Source organism: Spermophilus citellus (genome assembly GCF_964194105.1).
Source record: "Spermophilus citellus genome assembly, chromosome: 9".
Lineage (NCBI taxonomy): Eukaryota > Metazoa > Chordata > Mammalia > Rodentia > Sciuridae > Spermophilus > Spermophilus citellus.
In genome coordinates, this window is record NC_138191.1 from 115,400,554 (window position 1) to 115,420,251 (window position 19,698).

Below are 19,698 nucleotides of genomic sequence, written 5' to 3' on the forward strand. Positions count from 1 at the left end.
AGCCCTCAGATGTGACAGTGTGATAATACATGGTGACCTAGACAGGCACCCATCAACAGCCACCCTAGGAAACTCTTCTGCGAGTGTACAGCAAAGAAAAGGGGGAACTCTGGATTAAAAGATACATTGACCCAGTACAATATAGGAATATTATTTGGATACTGATTAAAAAATAACACTGCAAAAATTAATAAAGACTGAAAAAATAACACCACAAATAAATAAAATTATGACATGCAGGAGAAATGAAAATCATCAACGCTGACTCTATAGAAGTATTAGATACTGTGGAAATGCTCTCTTTTAAAAAAGGAGTTATCATTAGAGACATAAATTTCATTTACAAATGAAATAATTGATGTTTAGGTTTTGCTTTAAAAACTAGGGGTTCAGATAAGGTGGGACTGGAGATGGTGAAGGGGGCCATCAAGAGTGTGGGACTTGGGAGACGCAGGGACAGACTGAAGGTCAGTGGCTGAGGGGGGGTTTCCTGGGGGCCCTCGTCCTGCAGGTCTGCCTCTCAGCTCTCCTCTGCCCCATAGACTCGACTCCAGGGAGGATAAATATCACACACTCAGCACTGGGCAAGAGCAGCCCTGGCTGGCACCTGACAAGTCCTGACTGTGATGACCCTACCCCACCTCCACCCAGAGTGACACTGACATTTCAACAACGTGCTCTCTGACACTCTCAGGGGTAGGACAGCTTCTCATTCTACCTGGAAAAATATCCAAAGTTTCCAAATGGCTCCCAAGGCCCCCCAGTCAATTCCTGCTACACACCATTTTTATTCCACCCAGGGCACTGGCACTAACTGTCCTCTATATGGAAGGTTCTTGCCCCTCTTTCTCCTCTTCATTTAATTATCCTTCAAGGCTTCATCAAAATGTCCTGCTAGTCTGGGTCTACAATGTCTCCCAAAGACCCACGTATTAAAGGCGTATTAGTCCTCAGTTTATGGGACCTACTGGGAGGAAGTTAGGTCATTGGGGGTAGGCCCTTGAAGGGATATTGGGATCATAGCCTCTTCCTCTTCCTCTCTTTGTTTCCTGGACATCATGAGGCCAGCAGCTTGCTCTATCTACCACATGCTCCCAGCCATGATGTGCTGTCTTGCCACAGATCCCAAAGCGACAGGAATAACTATGGACTAAAACCTACAAAACTGTGAGCCAAAATTAACTTTCCATTTTTTTAAAGTTGATTATCTCAGGTATTTTGTCAAAGTAACAGAAACCTGACTAACACATGTTCCTTTCTCAGATAGCCTTATCTGGACCTTTCAACCTTCCCAACTCTATTTTATAGTTTCCCCTGCTGCTGTCTCTTAATCCTTAGAGCAGTGATTCTCAATCAAAGACAATTTTGACCCCCAGGGGACATACAGCAACGTATGGAGACATTTCCAATGGTCACAACTTATTGCTCCTGGCACCTAGTTGGTAGAGTCCAGACATGGCTTAGCATCCTACTAGATGCAAGACAGCGCCCTATGACAAAAAAGGTATCCTGCTCAACGTCAATAAGGTTGAGAAACTCTATTTTAGAGCAGTGATCACAATTTTTCATTAAATGTTTATGTGTGTGATTACTTGTTTAATATCTATCTCCAACAGTAGTTTTTAACCTTCCTGAGGACAATAAATGTCTGGTATCCAATTTCCAAGAGTCTGGCAGAGTGTTCAGTAAACAACAGGTGAATAAGTCATTGCACTAGCTAAGGTTTATTTGGCACTACTCTGCCAGCCAGAAACCCCATGAGTTAATCCATTTGACAGATGAGGAACCTGAGGCTCAGTGATCCCTATGTTGGGTATATGAGAGTCTGTTAACCAGAACATTTAAAGAACCTAAAGCACAAACACAAGTGACTCACCTGGATGTCCAGAGGCCCCCATTTGGGGAATTTTCCCACCTAGGAACAGGGGGCTGGAAGCAATGACCCTTCTGGTGTTATTCAGGCCTTCCCTGAGATGAGAGTGACTGAGCCAAGTCACTGTGCCCCCTTGTGTCCATAATGGGGATTGCAGCTACAGGAAGCAAGGAGACTCTTCCGGACTCACAGAGCAGGGTGCCCAGCCCCACCACTACCTTGAGGATTCTAGGGCCTTAGAAACCCAGGATAAAGGCAGGCAGAAGGTGGCCAGCTCGGTCTGGGGCCGAAAGACACTGAAGTGGGAAGCAGAAGCCCTGGCTCTGTCATTGCCTGTGATCGTGGGGAGTCCCTTTCCCTCTCTGGGCCTGTCATTTTGCTTGCAAAGTGGGGAGTCAGTACAGTGGGGAGGCAGCTGGGGCCGGGCTGGCACTCACCGAGGTGTAGGCCCGCCCGCACATGCTGCAGCAGTAGGCCTTGGCGTGCTTGATGGCATGGGCCGAGAGGTGGATCTGCAGGGAGGCGGAGTCCGAGTAGGCCCGGTAGCAGTTGGGACACTTGTAGGGCTTGTCCTTGTTGTGCTGGCGCTGGTGAGACTGTGAGGAGCACAGCAGGGGTCAGGAGGCAGTGGGACCCCCCCACCCACCCCACCCCTTCTTGTGTCCCTGGGGCACAGGAGGGAGGCAGGCACTCACCTGGAGGTTGGAGAGCTGAGTGAAAGCCTTTTCGCAGCCAGGATGTGGGCACTTGTAGGGTCTGTCACCTGTGTGGATTCTGCAAGGGGCAGCCTGATGAGGAGGAGGTCCCAGACCAGCTCCAGAGTGCAAGCCCTTGGCTGCCCTGGGCCATACCTCTGCTCCCAAGTCACTAGACTCGGTCCCCTTGACCCACTCTCCTCAGTGGCCAAGAGTGAGCCCACAGAGAGGTCTAGGGACTTCAAAGGCCATCGTCTCTCCTTCCCTCTCTAGCTTCCACTGCGAGTCTGACTGACGCTTTCCACTCCCCCTAGGTCCCTCTGCACCCGACCTATGAAAAGCACCACTCAGAGACCCAGCCCAGCCTCCAGCTAAGCGCAGGGAGCTTGCTTGGACTTCCTTCTGTCCTCTCTGCCATCGTGAAAAGAATGGATTCACAGTGCTGTGAGGACCTTCCCTCCCACCCTGCCTCCTTCCCCAGAAGAAGGACATCCCCCTTGAATGGCTCCTGGCCTCTATTTCCTGTCCCTTCTCCATGTCAGACATATGTCCATGATGGTGACATGTTCACCCTCATGTATTAGAAAATTCAGGCCCATGGCCCTGAAGCTCAGTCCCTCTGTGTTCCTTTTTTTTTTTTTTTAAGAGAGAGAGAGAGAGAGAGAGAGAGAGAGAGAGAGAGAATTTTCAATATTTATTTTTTTTTAGTTCTCGGCGGACACAACATCTTTGTTGGTATGTGGTGCTGAGGATCGAACCTGGGTCGTGCGCATGCCAGGCGAGCGCGCTACCGCTTGAGCCACATCCCCAGCCCTCCCTCTGTGTTCTTAACGATAGCTCCTTGTGCCCCACTCCTCTTCCTGAGTTCTTATCCTGGACCCACCATTTACTAGTGGGGTGACTCTGGGCAAATCACTGAGCCTTGGTTTCCTCACCTACAAAATGGATATAAAAATACAGTCCCTGCCTCACTGGGCTTTGTGAAAAGTGCACCAGATAATACATGTAAGGCTCTCAGCCGAGAGTCGTCACAGTAGCACTCAAGAAAGGCTTGCCAGTAATTATTATTCATTCATTCAATGTTTATCACACCAGGTTCCTGTGTGCTGGGCACCATGCTAGGCACTGGGGATATATCAGGGAACAAAACAGACAAAAACTACCCCCTGGCAGAAAAGAACAGTAAGCATGAAATAAGGAAATAACTCACACGCGGAAGGTAGTCAGTGTTGTAAACAACTGAACAAGGTCGGGGACTGGGAAACGCAGGGGACAGTTTTACACACAACAGGATAGGACCAGTTGAGAAGGTGACATCCTCATGGCTGACCACAGCTCACTCTTGTCCAACAGCCAGGTGGGGACAGAGTGGTGGATGGTGCTGAGTGCAGCTGACGCCTTGCACATGCCAACAGGTGGCCTTCCCTGTGCTGCACACTCCAGCCCCAGGGCCAGCTCCCCAGCTGGCCCAGAGGCACCCATCCTGCCAGACCCTCTGTGCCAAGCCAGTAGGCAATGAAATGCCAGTTGGGCCCAAACCTTGTTCGCCTAAGTTGCCAATGAGCATCCTTAAGTGGAAGGAGAATGCAGATTGGGCCAAACAGGGCCCTCTCACCTTCTCACAGCCCAGATCTGCTCCACCTTCAGTCCATCTAGAGACCAAGGCCCTGTAGCCAGGATCAGTGCTGCATTTAGGGACTCAGGGCTCCCTGCTGTCAGAGAGCTTGTAATGTTGGTTGCCGATATACCCAGAGCCAGTCGGGATTCTTCAGTGTGTCACTCAGGCCTTTATCGGTGGCCCAGCTTCACCTTCATACTCTGTGCACCGTGTCCTGGTCAGGGAACCACTTCTTACCTGGAGACCACGTCTGAGGATTCTCCCCGCCATGCCCTGCCCTCACTGCACCTCGTTCTGCCCAGTGTCACCTCATCCTTCCTAAGTTTGCTCCTCCCTACCCGACCCAGGGTTCCCTACCCCCAGAGCTTGGCAGCTCCTCCACAGTGCTGACACCTCTGGATTCTCAGTCTACCAGATTCGTACACACATGTCTACCAGACAGGGAACCCCGAAGACAGGGTAAGGCTAGGGCCCGGCCCACAGATTGCACCTAGATGTGCCAAGTGGAACTGACCCAGTTCTGAGAGCACCTATGGACCTGCACATGGTGGGGTGGTCCACCAGGCCACTGCTCTGTCTTTACAAGGGAAGGACCCTCTGCTCCAGCTCCACCAGTGGCCAGCACCCCTCCATTTCAACCGCTCCTCATTCCCCTCCAGGGCAGGGTGGGTTTGATTGAGAGCAGGTGGCAGGGAGGGCCTGAGGGCCCCTAGAACACACATCATTTTTAGTTTTCAACCTCACAGGCTCGTGCCCACCATCCTCCCTCCTGGCCCCGAGCCCAGCCCCGCTGGCAACTCGGGCATCTAGAGCTCCTCCTCCTCCAGCCCTCTGCCCTGCCACCTCTCTTTCAGCTACCCTGGCTCAAATCCACCCTCTCATTCTCAAGGCACATCCAGGACAGCCTTCTCCGAACCACCAGAAGAGGTCAGACCCCTGCAGCCTACCCGCCTAGCCCCATGAAACCCCACTCCCACAAGTGTGTCCACACTTCAATGTCTGGTCACCGTTCTTGGCTGCCTCCTTGAGATCAAGGCCTCTGGTCTCATCTACCACCATCTCCCCAGCAGTGGGCATGACCTCAGCGCACAGAGGACACCATAACTAGCTGCAGACTGAAGGAAAGTGAGTTCTCTCTAAAGTCAGCGGCTGACAACAGAATATACTCCACATAATCAACTTCCATTCCGGAGGTGTATTTTGTGTTTGTTGACTAACTGATAGTTCTCCAGGGACTTCCGGTCCCCCTTGGGGACCTAGCCAAGCCCTCCTGACCAGAAAATTCTCCCGGTGGCCTCCTCCTACCCAGGTTCACCAACAGCTCAGACCCTTACCTGGACTCTGGCCTCAGCACCTGCCCCTGACCTCAGCCATGGCAGCAGCCACGGGTATCGTACCTGATCAAGGCTCTGAGCAGTAACCGCCACCATCTCTCCCTTTTTCCATGACAGAGCCCCAAGGCCTTGCCTCAGCTTTCAAGGCCCTTTACATTCCAGCCTCCTCCCGACACTGCTCTCGCTGGTATCTCACTACCCTGCCACCACCTTCCCCAGCCAGCCTCTGAGCCTTTGCTCAGGCTGTTCCCGCTGCTGGCACGGCTTCTCCCTCTGCTGGGAAGGGCGACGGATCCCCCGACACTGGGCCCAGCTGATCCTCCCCAACCTCCACCTAATACTGACCACTGTCACGCATCCACCAGTCTCTAGGTTACAGTGGGAGTTCCTCCAGGACAGGGCCTGTCCCTGACCATTGAGTTGTCCCTGTGTGTGGCACCCAGCACTGGGCAGCTCAAAGAAGGCTGCAGGGAGCAGCTGCTGGGTGAATGAAGGACCAGGCTGCTGTTCCCACTGGCCCTGAGGCTCTCATCTCCAACTCTGAATGCAGGTCAGGCCCCGCCCCACTGCTCCTGTGGGAATCCTACTCCAGGGCATCTTCCCACCAGGGGAGCACCCAGGCCTGGCTCCCCCCTGCAGAGGGATGGGGTGCCCACGTTAGCTCCTGGACTGCTCCTCCGTCCCCATAACCCCTGGCCCACAGGGAGCCCCAAAGACTGGTCCTGTTTCCTTGCCCAGCACCTCCACCCCATGTGCACTCGAGCTTAGTCTGCAGCCTGACAGCCCAGGCTGCTCCTTGTGCACTGAGCCTGAATCCCACTTCTGCCACCTCTTAGCTGTGTGCCAAGGGCAAGTGACTGGCTCCATGAGCCCCAGTTTCCTCATCTCTAACATGGGGATAATAATAAGGATTGTGAAAACTGTAGCAATTAAAGGACCATACATAAAAGGTGCTCATAAAACATTCCACCATGTTAGTTTTAATACATTAATCTCTAAGATAAATGATTTGTGTAAAATAAAGGGAAATGATTCGGCGTTTAAGTAAGATTACTAAGGATTCAGAAGACGGAGTAGCTGTCGCTGCTGTTTTTACCCATTAGAATAATAATAATCTTCCGCGTTCACTTTTCTCTTATTTCTCAGGTATTTACTCCACTACTAAATGGCTTCAAAGTTGCATCTTGTACTTTGTAACTGAAACAATGGTAGATATAGTGAAAGTTAATATTTCTTAAAATGATTTGCTCTCTGGCATTTTGAAATTCGTTATCTCTTACAAAGAAACACAAGTTTCTATAGTACCAGAACTTTATGGATACCTTGTATAATAAAGCACCTTGTGTAGGACCAGGCTCGGAGGAGCTCTTTGATATGGAAAAGCTGAAGATGTTACTACCATTATTATCATCAGACTGAGAAATCAAAATGACCCTGTCCCCCCTATCGCAGTTATCATTAAGGATGCTGGTAAAATCAGAGTCAGGAAAAGAAAAACAAACACCAAACACACTTTGCACCCTGAATAAACAAACAAACAAATGCGTCACTCTGTCTGGCACTAGGTTCCACAAATAGATAAAACCTTGAGCCCTTTCCTATAATTTACTAACTCTCTCCCCAAACAATTTTATCCCTGTCTTTTGCATTGAGACATTTGCAGACGTGGGATGGTTCTTAGGCAGATGCTAACTCCGAGAGACAATTGCTGTTTTTCTGTCATCGATTGACTGTAACGGGAATGTTCTATTTTCTCCATAAATACACGTGGTATTTATTATTTGCTGGGCTGATCCTCAAATGTGGACTCAGGCTACACTTTACAGGTCACCTCCTTTCTTCTCCTTGTTGTTCCTTCCTTTGTCAACACAGGACATCCCAAGATGCCTAGGTTCACCAGTGCCACTAAACTATGTCCCCCAACAGCGTCACCTAGGTACACTGTTCTCTACAACTAGGAACGACTTTCCTCGCTCTCTTCAGACTGTTCCTCTCTCACCAGACCAGAGCTGCTTCTGCTTTGGACATGACCCTCTCCTCTCCCCTTCATTAGTGGCAGTTATACTGGAAAGACGCATTTGATTAATGATATGACCTGATTGACTTCCTGCTGAGAGGTAGGAAAACAGGACAGGGTCTCTGTCAAAACAGCAGAGGATGGGGAATCTGGAATCTGTTTGCTTCTTTAGGTTTGGCTTTGTTTATCTGTTTGTCCAAAGGACTCTGAGACTTTGGGGCAACTGGGACACTCATCTCTTTACCACTGGGCTAGGACACATTGGCTTAATTATATGTGCCAGTGCCCTGTGACTTATAATTTTTTTTCCAATTGTTGATAGAATTCTCTTATGTTGTTTGCTTGGTTTCCTGCCATTATGAACTTAAATCACACAGAAGGAAAAAAGAGACAGAAAAGAAATTTGTGCCCTCAGGAATGGAGAGTAATCCCTGGGTCTGGATGTTTTGGCAAAATACTCTCCTTCAAGGGCCTACTAATTTTTATTTATTTACTTATTTATTTTTGGACATGGTCTTAAATGATATTTTTAAACAAAGTCTACTTCTGAAAAAAAAACAAAAACCACCACACAGAATTTTTCATCATTGTTATTACTTGCTACTATGTCTGTTTTCAACTGGCCTCTGACCACTTCATGCTGCAGCCTTTCTCAAATTCAGTCCTCTAGTGCAGAATAATAAAATGGGCAAGGTGTCTTTTACATGCAAATGCTCCTGGAGTTTCCAGATGGCCGCTGGGCAACACCAAAGATTTGATCCGAGGCTTCAGAAAAAGAGGGAAGCTCGGAATGATTGGGCCTGTTTTGTATTTTCCATATCATTAATTAGCTGAACGCTGAAGGGACAGCTGTATAAGAAAGTGTGCAGTATAAGAAAGGTGGAAAACCAAGAAGAGAGCTCAATGGACTCATTTTACATTTAAGTAAATAATATGCATATACATTAAATATATATGTTTTGTGCTTTGTGTGTGTGTGTGTGTGTGTGTGTATGTGTGTGCTGGGGATTTTTTAGTGGTGTTTAACCACTAAATCACCCAGTTTATTTTGAGACAGGGTCTTGGTACATGGTTTAGGACCTCACTAAATTGCTGAGGCAGACCTTAAACTTGCAATCCTCCTGCCTCAGCCTCCTGAGTCACTGGGATTACAGGCAAGGGCCACTGCACCTGGTGTTTTGTGTGCTTTTTAAGATAAACCAAAAAAAAAAAAAAACCCACATCATTTTAACACAGAGAAACTGGCACAAAAAAAGCAAACATAAAAGCATTTTTTAAAAAACATTGCCTCAAGCTGGGCAATGTTCAGTGGTGGAGCGCTTGCCTAGCATTCATAACGACATGTGTTTGAACCCCAACACCATTAAAGAAAAATAGGTCTCTAGATTTAAAATACCCTTACCAATTAATAATAACCATAACTCATACTTTATGAGATAAACTGAAAGACCCTGAAGATTGGCCAATGCCTTTGCTGCATATAATACGTACTTAATCTGAGAAACGGATCATGCCTTGTATCTTCATAGAAGCCTCTGCTCTCGTCTGTTCTGATAGTGTTGATTATTATAATAAACTGACCAGATTCGTTTAGTCTTATCCACAGGTCTCACTTCCCATTTCAAGCTTGCCTTAAGGCCTCTGCTTTGAGTGGCAGGTCAGAAATGGAGTCATCTGAAAGAACTCCTAGGAGAACGCAGCCTCAGGAGGGGCTGGGATACACACGCTGGGCTCTATGTACTTCAGGAAAGAGCCAAATGGGTGCAGGTTTCCAGTGACATCACCACAGGATCCAGGATCTTCTGGTCCAGAAGTGGACAACTTAGCAAAGTGGACCAGTTAACCCAGGGTCAGAGGAAGAGAACTGCTATCTAGAACGGGATGAAGCCGATTTCACTGTGGTTAGTGTCTCATATTCCAAAGGGCATCTGAGAAAACCTTTTTCTCCTTGGGTCCATCTCCAGTCCTCAATTTAGGAGGCTATATTTAACAGAGTGGAGTAAAATTGTTCCTTAAATGGCGCCCTGTTCTAACTAACCCTTCAGAATTCCTGGGGAGCTATAAAAATTTTAAAAATCATCAAAGTAACTTAAAAATAACAATCCTACTGAGAACAACATACGGAATTGGCCTCGTCTACAAAACTACTCAGAATAATTGCTAAAAAATATTCGAAGTGCCTTTAGTGAGACCCCTTTCTTTTCACAATCATTAATTCCGTGTATAGTTCAATAAGAATCTGTCCTCTTTCCTAACAGGATATAATTGGGTAAATCAGATTTGTCACCATGACTATGCCAGAAATGTCACATTTAAAGACAAATCCCATTTAATTAGGCATGACAAGCCTCATAAGACAGTACTTCATATGTGAGAATGAGGCCTCCCCAGGCCTCAGGCAAATGACTGGCACTGCTCCATGGCAGGGGAGTTCCAGCCTCGAAGACAATAAAAAACCATCAGTTCCTGAGCTTCCAACTTGAGGATTCTCCAAAAAAGAAGGTACTTCTACCATTATGCAATCTGGCAGAGTTGAATTGGTGGTTCTAAGTTCCTGATCTCTATTAATATAAGAAAACATTATTCACACACACACTTAAAATTCTGGCCCAAGAGCTTTACAATGTCTCCTGACAGAAGTTAGATTCTGAAGCTTATCATATGCCATAATCTTAAGAACCATGCAACCAGGAGGGTTTGTTTACTAATCAACACCTTGCTACTTATACCTGTTGTCCATAACACTGGCCACCTTAGAAATAAAATCAAAGTAATGACAACATCAGAAAATTGCTGAAACAAACTTATGTGGTCAGATCTGTGCCTTAGGAGGCAGGGAAATGAGAAAACAGGCTGACAGCTTGACCTGTGGCCACTCTGTCATTTGTTCTTACTACTGAACCTACAAACCATACCCCAAAGTCAGAGAAACGGACAAGGTAAAACATTTTGCGCCTTGTGATAAAGGATACAAAGACCATGGAGACGAATGAATAACTAACAAAAACAAAACAAAGTATAGAGGTCCCTCTGTATGGTATTAATCTCGCAGAAGAGAGAAAACCTCCAGTTTTGTCAGTAAGTGACAAACTTCACAGCAAAACAATTTTCTCCCTGCCTTTGACCATGCTGATACTGGCAGACACAGGACCATGCTTCCAGAGATGATAATCATCATGTGAGCAAACCGTGTTTCTTCCCCTATGAACAGATGAACTGCAATCTTGGAAACCTTTGATTTGTTTCTTTAAATACCTAGGGTATTTTTATTTGGTGAGACAGCCTTTCTGATGTCTATACTCCCCTGCACCAACTTTTCTTCCCTTAAAGCATTTATCTTTGAGTCTCCCTTTCACACACTCAGCCCCACTGTAAGCCCCGATGGGCAGGGGTTTTTGTCTGTTTTATTCCTGGCCGTGTCCTTGGTACCTAGAACCGTGTCTGGCACGGTGCACGGGCGCTGCAAAAACTTGTTAAATGGATGAATCGTATGCTCTACAGGAACTAGTTCTATTTATTCCACACATATTTAACAGATGCCCATATGTACCACACCCGGGAGATATGGAAATGGAGACGACCAAGCCCTTCCCTTCAAGAGCTCAAATATATGGGGAGCAGTGTACGAGCACATGGCAGCCCACCACTGATAAGAGGAGGATGCACTGGCCTGTGGGAACACAGAGCCCAGGCTCCTTACCCAGCGTGGGGACCAGGGGGCTTCTGGGAGGACGGTGGACTGAGAGATGGACAGGAGAAGGCCAGAAAACAGAAAAAGGACACAGCATGAACAAAGACCTGGAGAGAGGGGTGGTGTGAGGGGTGGTGTAGCAGCAAGGGTTCCCAGGGCCCAATCAAAGAAGGCCCAGAATGCTCACCAAAGGAAACGGCTCTTGACCCCTGGGGGCCACAGGTGCTGAACTGAATGGGTTGCCGCAGGGCAGCATGAGGCAGGCCACCTACCTGGTGTGCTGCTGGAGGTGGGAGAGCTGTCGGAAGGACTTATCACAGTAGGAGCAGTGGTAGGGCTTGACACCCAGGTGGATGCGCAGGTGCTGGGCCAGGTAGGAGGCATTGGCAAAGGACTTGGAGCAGTGCGGGCACTTGTGGGGCTTGGCCTCTGTATGTGACTTGGAGTGGATCTGCATCTCAGACTTGGTGAAAAAGGTCAGCGGGCATACCTTACACCTGCAGGGCAAGAGGCAGGGTCACACCTGGGAAGACATCCCAGCCCCTGTAGGATATCTCTGGGGAGATCTTCCATGTTGGAGGACCCTGTGTCTTTGAGGAGTCCAGAGGGCACAGGCCCATCTGGGAAAAATAAGGACAGGCTCCTAGCCTGGGGACCCTCCAGTCTGGGGGAGGAGAGCCTTAAGTCTGGGGGACATTGGCAGCAGCCTGGGGAGCAGGTCTATGCTCAGGGAAGACAGGCACCATGATCCGGGGGAAGAGGTCTTGCCCAGGGTCATGCCCATGGTCCTGGAGAACGAGATTCTAACAGGCTAAGAGATTCTCAGTCTAGCTGTACATTAGAATACTCCGGGGGCTTTTGAGAAATATAGATGCCTGCTTCCTCTGATGCTCCCACTGCCAAAACATTAACTCAGAATCCCTGGAGCTACAGCTTTGCCAATGGCATGTTCTGAAAGTTCAGATGGCTCACACGTGACCAGGACATCACTTAAAGGGAGAAGAAATGCATTCTTGCCACACTAGACTGTGACGGAGTGCCAACCACAGACCTCCTCTGAAGGCTCTAGTCTAATTCTATCCCACAAATGGGCTTGAAATATGAGCGAGGCTCAACAGGAGACAACAACCTCTGGACCCTAGCCCCACCCTCAGCCCCAGGTCCCCTTTTCCCAGCCCTCAGCATGAGTTCCTGGCCTGAGATCTCTTGGTCCTGTCACACCAAGATCCCCACCTGTACGTCTTGCCTTCCTTGGCAGTCTCGCCGGAGGCCAGGATGGGGTAGGGGACAACAAGGACAGGTGGACCCCCTGGGTTCTCCGCCTTGATCTTTTTGCGGCCACGTTCAGATTTGGGGGGGCCTAGTAGGCCGTGGCCCTGGATTGTCTTGATGGAGTCCAGGAGGGGGGGGCTGGTGATCCCTGAGATGAGGGTGGGGGACGAGGCGATGAGGCGGCTCTGGCTGGTGGTGGTGGGTGTGGACGGGGTGCTGGTACCCGTGCCGGTGCCGGTGCCGGTGCTCGACTCAGATGTGCTCACAGTCGGGGTCCGGGAGGAGAGCCCCAGACCTGCAAAGATACACAGGTTGGGGGTAGGGATGAGGGGAGCTGCAGAGGTCCCCTCAGCCCCAACTGTCCAGATGTGTGACTTTGGCAGGTCGCACTGCCTCTGTGATTTCCCCCTTCCCATTCATAAATTATTACCCAGGGGGAACTAAATGAGAGAGAGAGAGAGAAAGAGCGCGCACAAATACCTTAGACACCTTAAGTCTAAACTGAGTTAGAGCCTTAAAGGCCGAGGGGTCTATAGCTCAGTGGTAGAATGCTTGCAATATATGAGGTGCTGGGTTCAAGATGTTCACTACTGTGTTATATAACAGAAACATTTAGAGACAACTGAAATATGCAATATTATTTGGAAAGTGTTCAGTACACAGTGATCAATCTCATCTACTGAACTTGCCATTATGTTCATTTTTAAAACCTGCATGTGTGTGCACAGAAAAAAATAAGTAGAAGGACCAAAATGTGATGTGAATAATAGAAGTGATTGGTTAACCTGTACTTTCTAATTCTTTGACAATAAATTTTTTAAAAACTTCTATAATAAAAGTTCTCTTTAAAAAATGAGAGGCCTAGATCAGGCATGGTGGTTGTCATACATCTGTAATCCCAGTAACTCAGGAAGCTGAGGCAGGAGGATCCTGAGTCTGAGGCCAGCCTCAGTAACTTAGTGAGATCCTCAGAACTAAGACCCTGTCTCAAAATAAAAAAGGCCTGGGGATGTAGCAGTGGTAAACTGTCTCTAAGTTCAAGCCCCAGTACCAAAAAAAGAAAAGAAAATATGAGAGGACTAGATTTATAATATCAAATTTAGTAGACAAAAACATGAAAATGGCATCTATTATGTGGTTCAGAACACAAAAATCTTTGCACTGAGAAAGAAAATATCCAGAGTTGGCAAGAGATATGCCTGGTATCACACACAGTACCCCAGGACTGCACATTTCTGCAGTCTTCATAGAGGGCAGTTTAGCCACAGCCATGAAAATTGTAAATGTACACAACTTTCAATCAAGTAAATTAACTCGACTTCTGGAAACCTACCATAAAAAATATTTGCACATGAACACAAAGATCTGCGTACAGGGGCCTCTCATACAAAACTGTGATTAAACAAAATTGGGCATAACCCGTTGGTCAGCAGGGGCTGTGTAAACAGATGTGGGGCCTCCTGATGATGGAGAACTTCATGCACAGCCGCGAAACAGGACAGATGGAATGCAGCGACAGAGAGGAACTGCCAAAATGTGCTGCCAGGTTAAAAAAAAAAATGCAAGTCACAGACATTGTGAATTTATCTATTTTAAGACACACACACTCAAAATACATAGGTATACACGGACAATGTGTGCATGTGTGAACACTCGCAACAGATCTGAGAAGAGGCACGCTAGTGTCCTCTCCAGGGAAGGAGGAGAATTTTTTGTAATAGGAGATTTGCAAGCTTTCCCTGTCAGTTTCTATATTAACTTGGTTCTTTTACCTGGTGAATTCATCCACTTTTCACATCTATGATTAAAGGAAATAAAATATAGGGAAAATGTACAAAAACTCTAACAATTATAGGACTAAGCCTAATTTTTTCTCCTTTCAGTTTGTCTGCAATTTCTAAATTTTCTATAATGACTGTTACTATCTTTACAATAAAAGTGCAATAAGCATGTTGATGATAGAAGGGCAAGTTAAATCATGGCTCCAGTCCTACCACAAGCTCAGCAAAACACACACACATATTAAAAAAAAAAATATGGGAAAGGAAGGAAATGGACCAAAAGGCTCTTTAAGCTGCAGGGTTAGGAGCTGGAGATTATGAACGACTTTTTTTCTTAGTTTCTCTTTTTTTTCCCAAAATTCCCTTAATATGCTTATATTGCTTTTTTAATATTGCTTTTATAATGAAAAAATAAATTTAATAAAATCATAATAACAGGAGATGTGCAGAGTGCAGCTGCAGCCTGGGGAGGCCCACCAGCCCTGCAATTTCTGGGCATCTCTGAGGAAGGGAGGGAGGCAGGGAGAGAGGCAGAGGCACCTGGCTGGGGGTAGAGGGTGAGCCAGAGGAAGAAGAAAGACCTAGCTAGCGTGGCCTCCTGGAAAAGCCTGTCCAAGCTCTAAGTAGGGTATCAGAGGGCTCCAACCCTTAGACACCTACCCTGAGTGTCCCCTGCCACCTCTGCCACAGGCTAAGACTGAGCTCCACTCTTTCATAAACCTCTTCCTCTGTGGATTCCATCCCAGCCACAGAGCAGGAGTCGTCTCCAGCCCGTCCTCCCTGTGCTCACCCCCTACATCCTGGGAAGCACCAGGCCCTGCCCACTCTTCTTTCTCAATCTCCTCACATCTGCCCACTTCTCTCCATATCCACTACCATTGCCTGGTTCACATCACCGCCCTCCTGAAGGTCTCCCGACTTCCATGTTTGTCCCCAACAACCCAGTCTTTACATCACCGCAGCAGCCAGACTCAGCTTTTAAACCCAAAGCTGAGCAACCCCCTCCCCTACATAAAACCTTTCTGTGGCTCCCCACTACCAGGGTAAAGTCCAAGCTGCTGAGCCTTCCTTATCCCATGCCTACTTCTTTTGAGAAGACTCGGACCCTGGAACACACTGCCTGCCATGCCTCTTCCTAGCCATGAAAGCTTGGTTTCACGACTTGACCTTTCTCTACCTTGGTTTGCTAAACTGTTGAATGGAGACATTAGGGTGAAGCACATGAAATTACTGTTTTTGTAAATCAAAAACAGTCCATTGTTCAAGCTAATACTAACAGCATCTGTCCAGTGCACAGGCTGAGGTGGGTAATAAAATGATTATCAGTAAATGCAGAAGCTATCGGGAGTAAGCTGCCATTGACCCCTTCATCATTATCACCATCTTCTGGTCCTCCTCAACCCACACAGACAGCCTTCTCTTGCTTTCTACACACATTCCTTCTGCTCCATTTCCCTCATTTGCCGTCAACCTTGCAATTTGGCTCCACCAAGAAAGTCTCTTATCCCCCCAATCTGATCAAGTTTCTTCTCTTTAGTCTCAAGGTTCTCTAGGTTGATTTGGCTTCCCTGGCAAGCCCCAGCCTTCCTCCTGTCCACTGGAAGAAGGGAGTCCTCCAGTACAGGGTCAGAGGACGTCTGTTGGCTATGGCTAGTCTTCCCCCCTCCCACAGCCACCTCAAGCTTCTCTCTCCCTAACTCCTCAGCTTCCCAGCCCCCAACCCCGCCCATCCTGTTCTCACCTATGCAGCCCTCTCCAAGCCGACACAGACCTGCCCCCTCAGCTGCCCAGGCCTCACCAGCCTCCACCTTATTTCCCAGGATCCGCCCTTTCCCCGCCCACTCCCAACCAGTCTCCGCCCCCATCCAGGCCCCGCCCACTCCCCGCCAAGGACCGCCCACCAAAGGCCCGCCCCGTTCCTAGCCTACCGCGGGCTGCCCACCTGTGACCGTGCTGGTGGCTGGCCGCGCGTGCAGCGCCACGTCTGGCTGCGGCACAGCCTGCGGGTGCAGCCCGGGCACCTGCTGCAGCTTGGGCAGCGACATGACAGCTTGGCTGCTTTCAGCGGGCGCGGGTGGCACTAACAGCGGCTGCTGTGACGAGGCCGACGTGGGCGGCAGGTGAGGTGGCCGGATCTTCTCCGCCATCAGCTGCTCCTTGATTTTATTAATTAGGACCAGGTTGTCCAGCTATGAGCGACAGAGGAGACCTGCTGAGGGGTCTTGGGCCGCACCCTGCCCCTTCCCTGGACCCCGTCCCCCGGTGAATCGGGAGCCCCTCTCCCGCAGGGCACAGACCAAACCCGGGCAAAGTGAAGCGGCTGCAACGCCGCCGGGTGCAACTGGAGGGACGATGTGGGTCTTACCTGGCTAGGCATGGTGGGAGGAGGGGGCCAGAAGTAGGGGTTGTTAAATCGAGGTTCGGCCATCCTGCGGGGAGAGAGCGACAGTCACAAGGAGGTTCCCATCAGCTATGCACACTCCAGTAGGAGCCAGTGTCTGGAATCCTTCCCTTGGCACCCAGAAGAGCAGGCCTTCCACGGGGCCCAGGGAAACCACATCTTCAGGCTCATAACACTGGAATTTAGTATCTCCCTCAGTGGGCCCCAGAGGGCAAAGGTCACATCCAGACCAGAGCACTCCCAGGACACCCCCCCAAACCCCAACAAATCTCCATTCCCCAGTAGGTTCCTAAGCTGCAGAACCAACCCCATGGATTCCACACAAAAGCCCCCTGCCCCCATCCAGAGATAAATTGGGGTGTCCCACAGCAACTTTGTAAATGGCCACAGAGCAGAAGCAATTGTCCATCCCCTATCCCTGCCCTTCTGTCCATTGCTCCCTTGAATAAAGGCCTCCTCTTCAGGGGACAAACTGGGGTCACCAGATATAGCTTTTTTGGAGGGCAGTTTGGCAGAATGACTTAGAGATCCAAATGGAGACCCAAATGATTACTGTCCTTTGACAAAGAAATGGTACTTCTGGAAAGCTATCTAGAAACAGGAGTTGGTGGACACATTTGACTTACAAGATGTGCATCAGGATGCTCTACCTAAGGAGGGATTGGAGGCCTGAGGCTAAGGGAGTCTGGGGCTCTTTAGGCAAAGTGTGTGACAGTCTGATTGCTGGCCCTCACTCTGGCAAGTTCCATGGCAGGCCTGTGTGGTTAGAAGGCCTTTTCAACCAGGGCTGTAGGAAGGGTGAGCCCTCAGTGCTATCTCAGTCCTCCGGAGGGTCTGAGTCTTCTGTGACCCTAGAGTAAGTCAAGAAGTGACTTACAGGGACCCTGCTGCACAGACATATCACATTAAGACTTGCTCCCTATCAAGTTTCTCTTAATTTTCTTACAGAAATTATTTAGCTACCTGGTATTGTTGCTTAAATAAAATTGTTTATTTTGAGAGGGAAGGCCAAATTAAAGAGCCTTCAACCTCTTTTTCAGGTCCCATGAGCTTGAGAAGTCCCTATTGGAATTATAAGCATAGAGTTCAGGATAAAACACTCAATAAGGACATGAACTAATCTGAACATTTTTTAAAATATTTCTTTTTAGTTGTGGATGGACACAATACCTTTATTTTATTTGTTTATTTTTATATGGTGCAGAGGATCAAACCCAGGGCCTCAAGCATGCTAGGCAAGTGCTCTGCCACTGAGCCACAACCCCATCCCCTAATCTGAACATTTTAAGAAAGAACTTTCATATAAATTATCTCTTATGATCTTTATTTGAAAAGCAACACTAGAGTTATAATGCTTCCCCCCCGCCCCAAGTACTGGGGATTGAACTCAGAGTCTTATAACATGCCAGGCAAGCACTCTACCCCTAAGCTACATCCCTAGCCTTTTTTCTTTCTTTCTTTCTTTTTTTTTTTTTTTAATTTTGAGACAGGGTTTTGCTAAGTTGCTGAGGCTGGCCTCCAACTTCTGATCCTCTTGCCTCAGCTCAAGTCAGTGGGATTATAGACATACGACACCACACCTGACTTATTTCCATTTTATAGTTAAGAAACTTGAGGCTTGGAGAAAGGGGAAGGAAGCGACCTGTCCACAACCACAGGGCTGTGATGCCAGGGTCAAACTAGAGATCAGATTTTCTCAAGCTGATTCCTTTGGGGAATTTGTATTGCAAACCCTAGTCCTTGGTAGAGTCAGTACTCACATGTAAATAGCTCAATACCTACATGCAAAAATCTTTGCCCCTCACTTCCAGCCCGGAGCTGGTTTGGTCTGAGCCTGGCCAGCATGGGAGTCTGAGGCAGCTCCTGCCCTCTATCAGCCTCCCGCTCCTGCCACTCACACAATGCCCTTCCCTCTGCCCATCCAAACCCTACCCACTCCTTACAGCCCAACACAAGAAATACTTCCTGCCTGGAGTTCCAAATCCTGGGGACTGCAAATCCCTGGGGCTTCTCCTTTCCCAGAAAAATCTCAAAATAATAGCAGAGAGGAGGCTGCAGGTCCTCAAAAGCCTACCTTATGCAAGCACACTGACAGATACTCATCATCCCAATTTTGCAACAGAGAAGTGACTTTCTCAAAGTCACACAGCAAGTAAGCACATAAAGCTGAGATTCCCACTCCAATCTACCTGATTCAATGTCCAGTGCCTCTGTCCCTTAGCTGTTTAGGGAAAGGACAAAGCATCCTGACTAGGCTTGTGGATGTACCCTCCCTCAGGATAGCATGGCTGTGACCCTATGGGTGAGCAAAGATAGGGCTAAGGGAGACAGTGAGATGGGGGGACAGGGGAGCCTGGGAACTGTCTGGTTTGTCTGGGTATCTCCAGCATTCAGGCCCAGAGGTTATCAATAATGTGAGGTGCACAGCAGAATGAGTAAATGAAGGAATGTTAATCAGAATCACTGAAGAAAATCCCACACAATCCTCTAGCTGTGCACAATTTGTCAAGTCCTTCTGTACCCACTGTCATAACTTCCAGAACCCCAGGAGGATGGAAACCAGGGAAGGGTGTTTGCCCCCTTTCCACAGAGTAACACACAAGGGAATCAGTAGGGAGGTTGCTTGCTCTGGGCCACGGAGATGGCAGCAGTGCTGCGATGTTGGGGGTCGGCCCTCTAAGCCTCAATTTTCCTCATCTGCAAATGGGGTGAGAGAGGCTGCCCTACCTCATTCCATCCTTGGCCCAGGACACTATCCACTGTACCAGGCTGCTCCTCAGACAGTTCTGGGGGAGCCACCTACCCCTCCTCCCTTCAGTTCAGTGTCAATGTTAGGGAGCTTGCCTAAGGTCCAGAGCTGCTGCTCATCAGCTTGTAGTCCACCAGGGACCACTGCTTACCCTACTGGGGATCCAGGCCCACAGAGGGAAGGGGTCTGCCCCGGGTCACTTTCATCTGTGCAGCCCCTACCTGGTTCATCCGCACCCGTCTGGCTGGGGAGCTAGGTACTATAATG

At 48.5% G+C, this 19,698-nt stretch overlaps 1 protein-coding gene across 4 annotated transcripts in view; it reads right to left on the reverse strand.

Annotated features, from left to right (window-relative positions):
• Window positions 1–19,698, reverse strand: part of ZNF362 (zinc finger protein 362) — a 36,297-nt gene that overhangs the window by 2,391 nt on the left and 14,208 nt on the right. For all 4 annotated transcript variants that reach the window (XM_081305411.1, XM_081305408.1, XM_081305409.1 and 1 more), the window contains 6 exons: window positions 16,647–16,710; window positions 16,224–16,470; window positions 12,462–12,795; window positions 11,501–11,725; window positions 2,569–2,647; window positions 2,311–2,469 (listed from right to left, as the gene is read on the reverse strand). In XM_081305411.1, the coding sequence (XP_081161537.1) occupies window positions 2,311–2,469; window positions 2,569–2,647; window positions 11,501–11,725; window positions 12,462–12,795; window positions 16,224–16,470; window positions 16,647–16,709 (1,107 nt within the window). In that variant the 5' untranslated portion in view covers window position 16,710. The remainder of the gene's footprint in view (window positions 1–2,310; window positions 2,470–2,568; window positions 2,648–11,500; window positions 11,726–12,461; window positions 12,796–16,223; window positions 16,471–16,646; window positions 16,711–19,698) is intronic.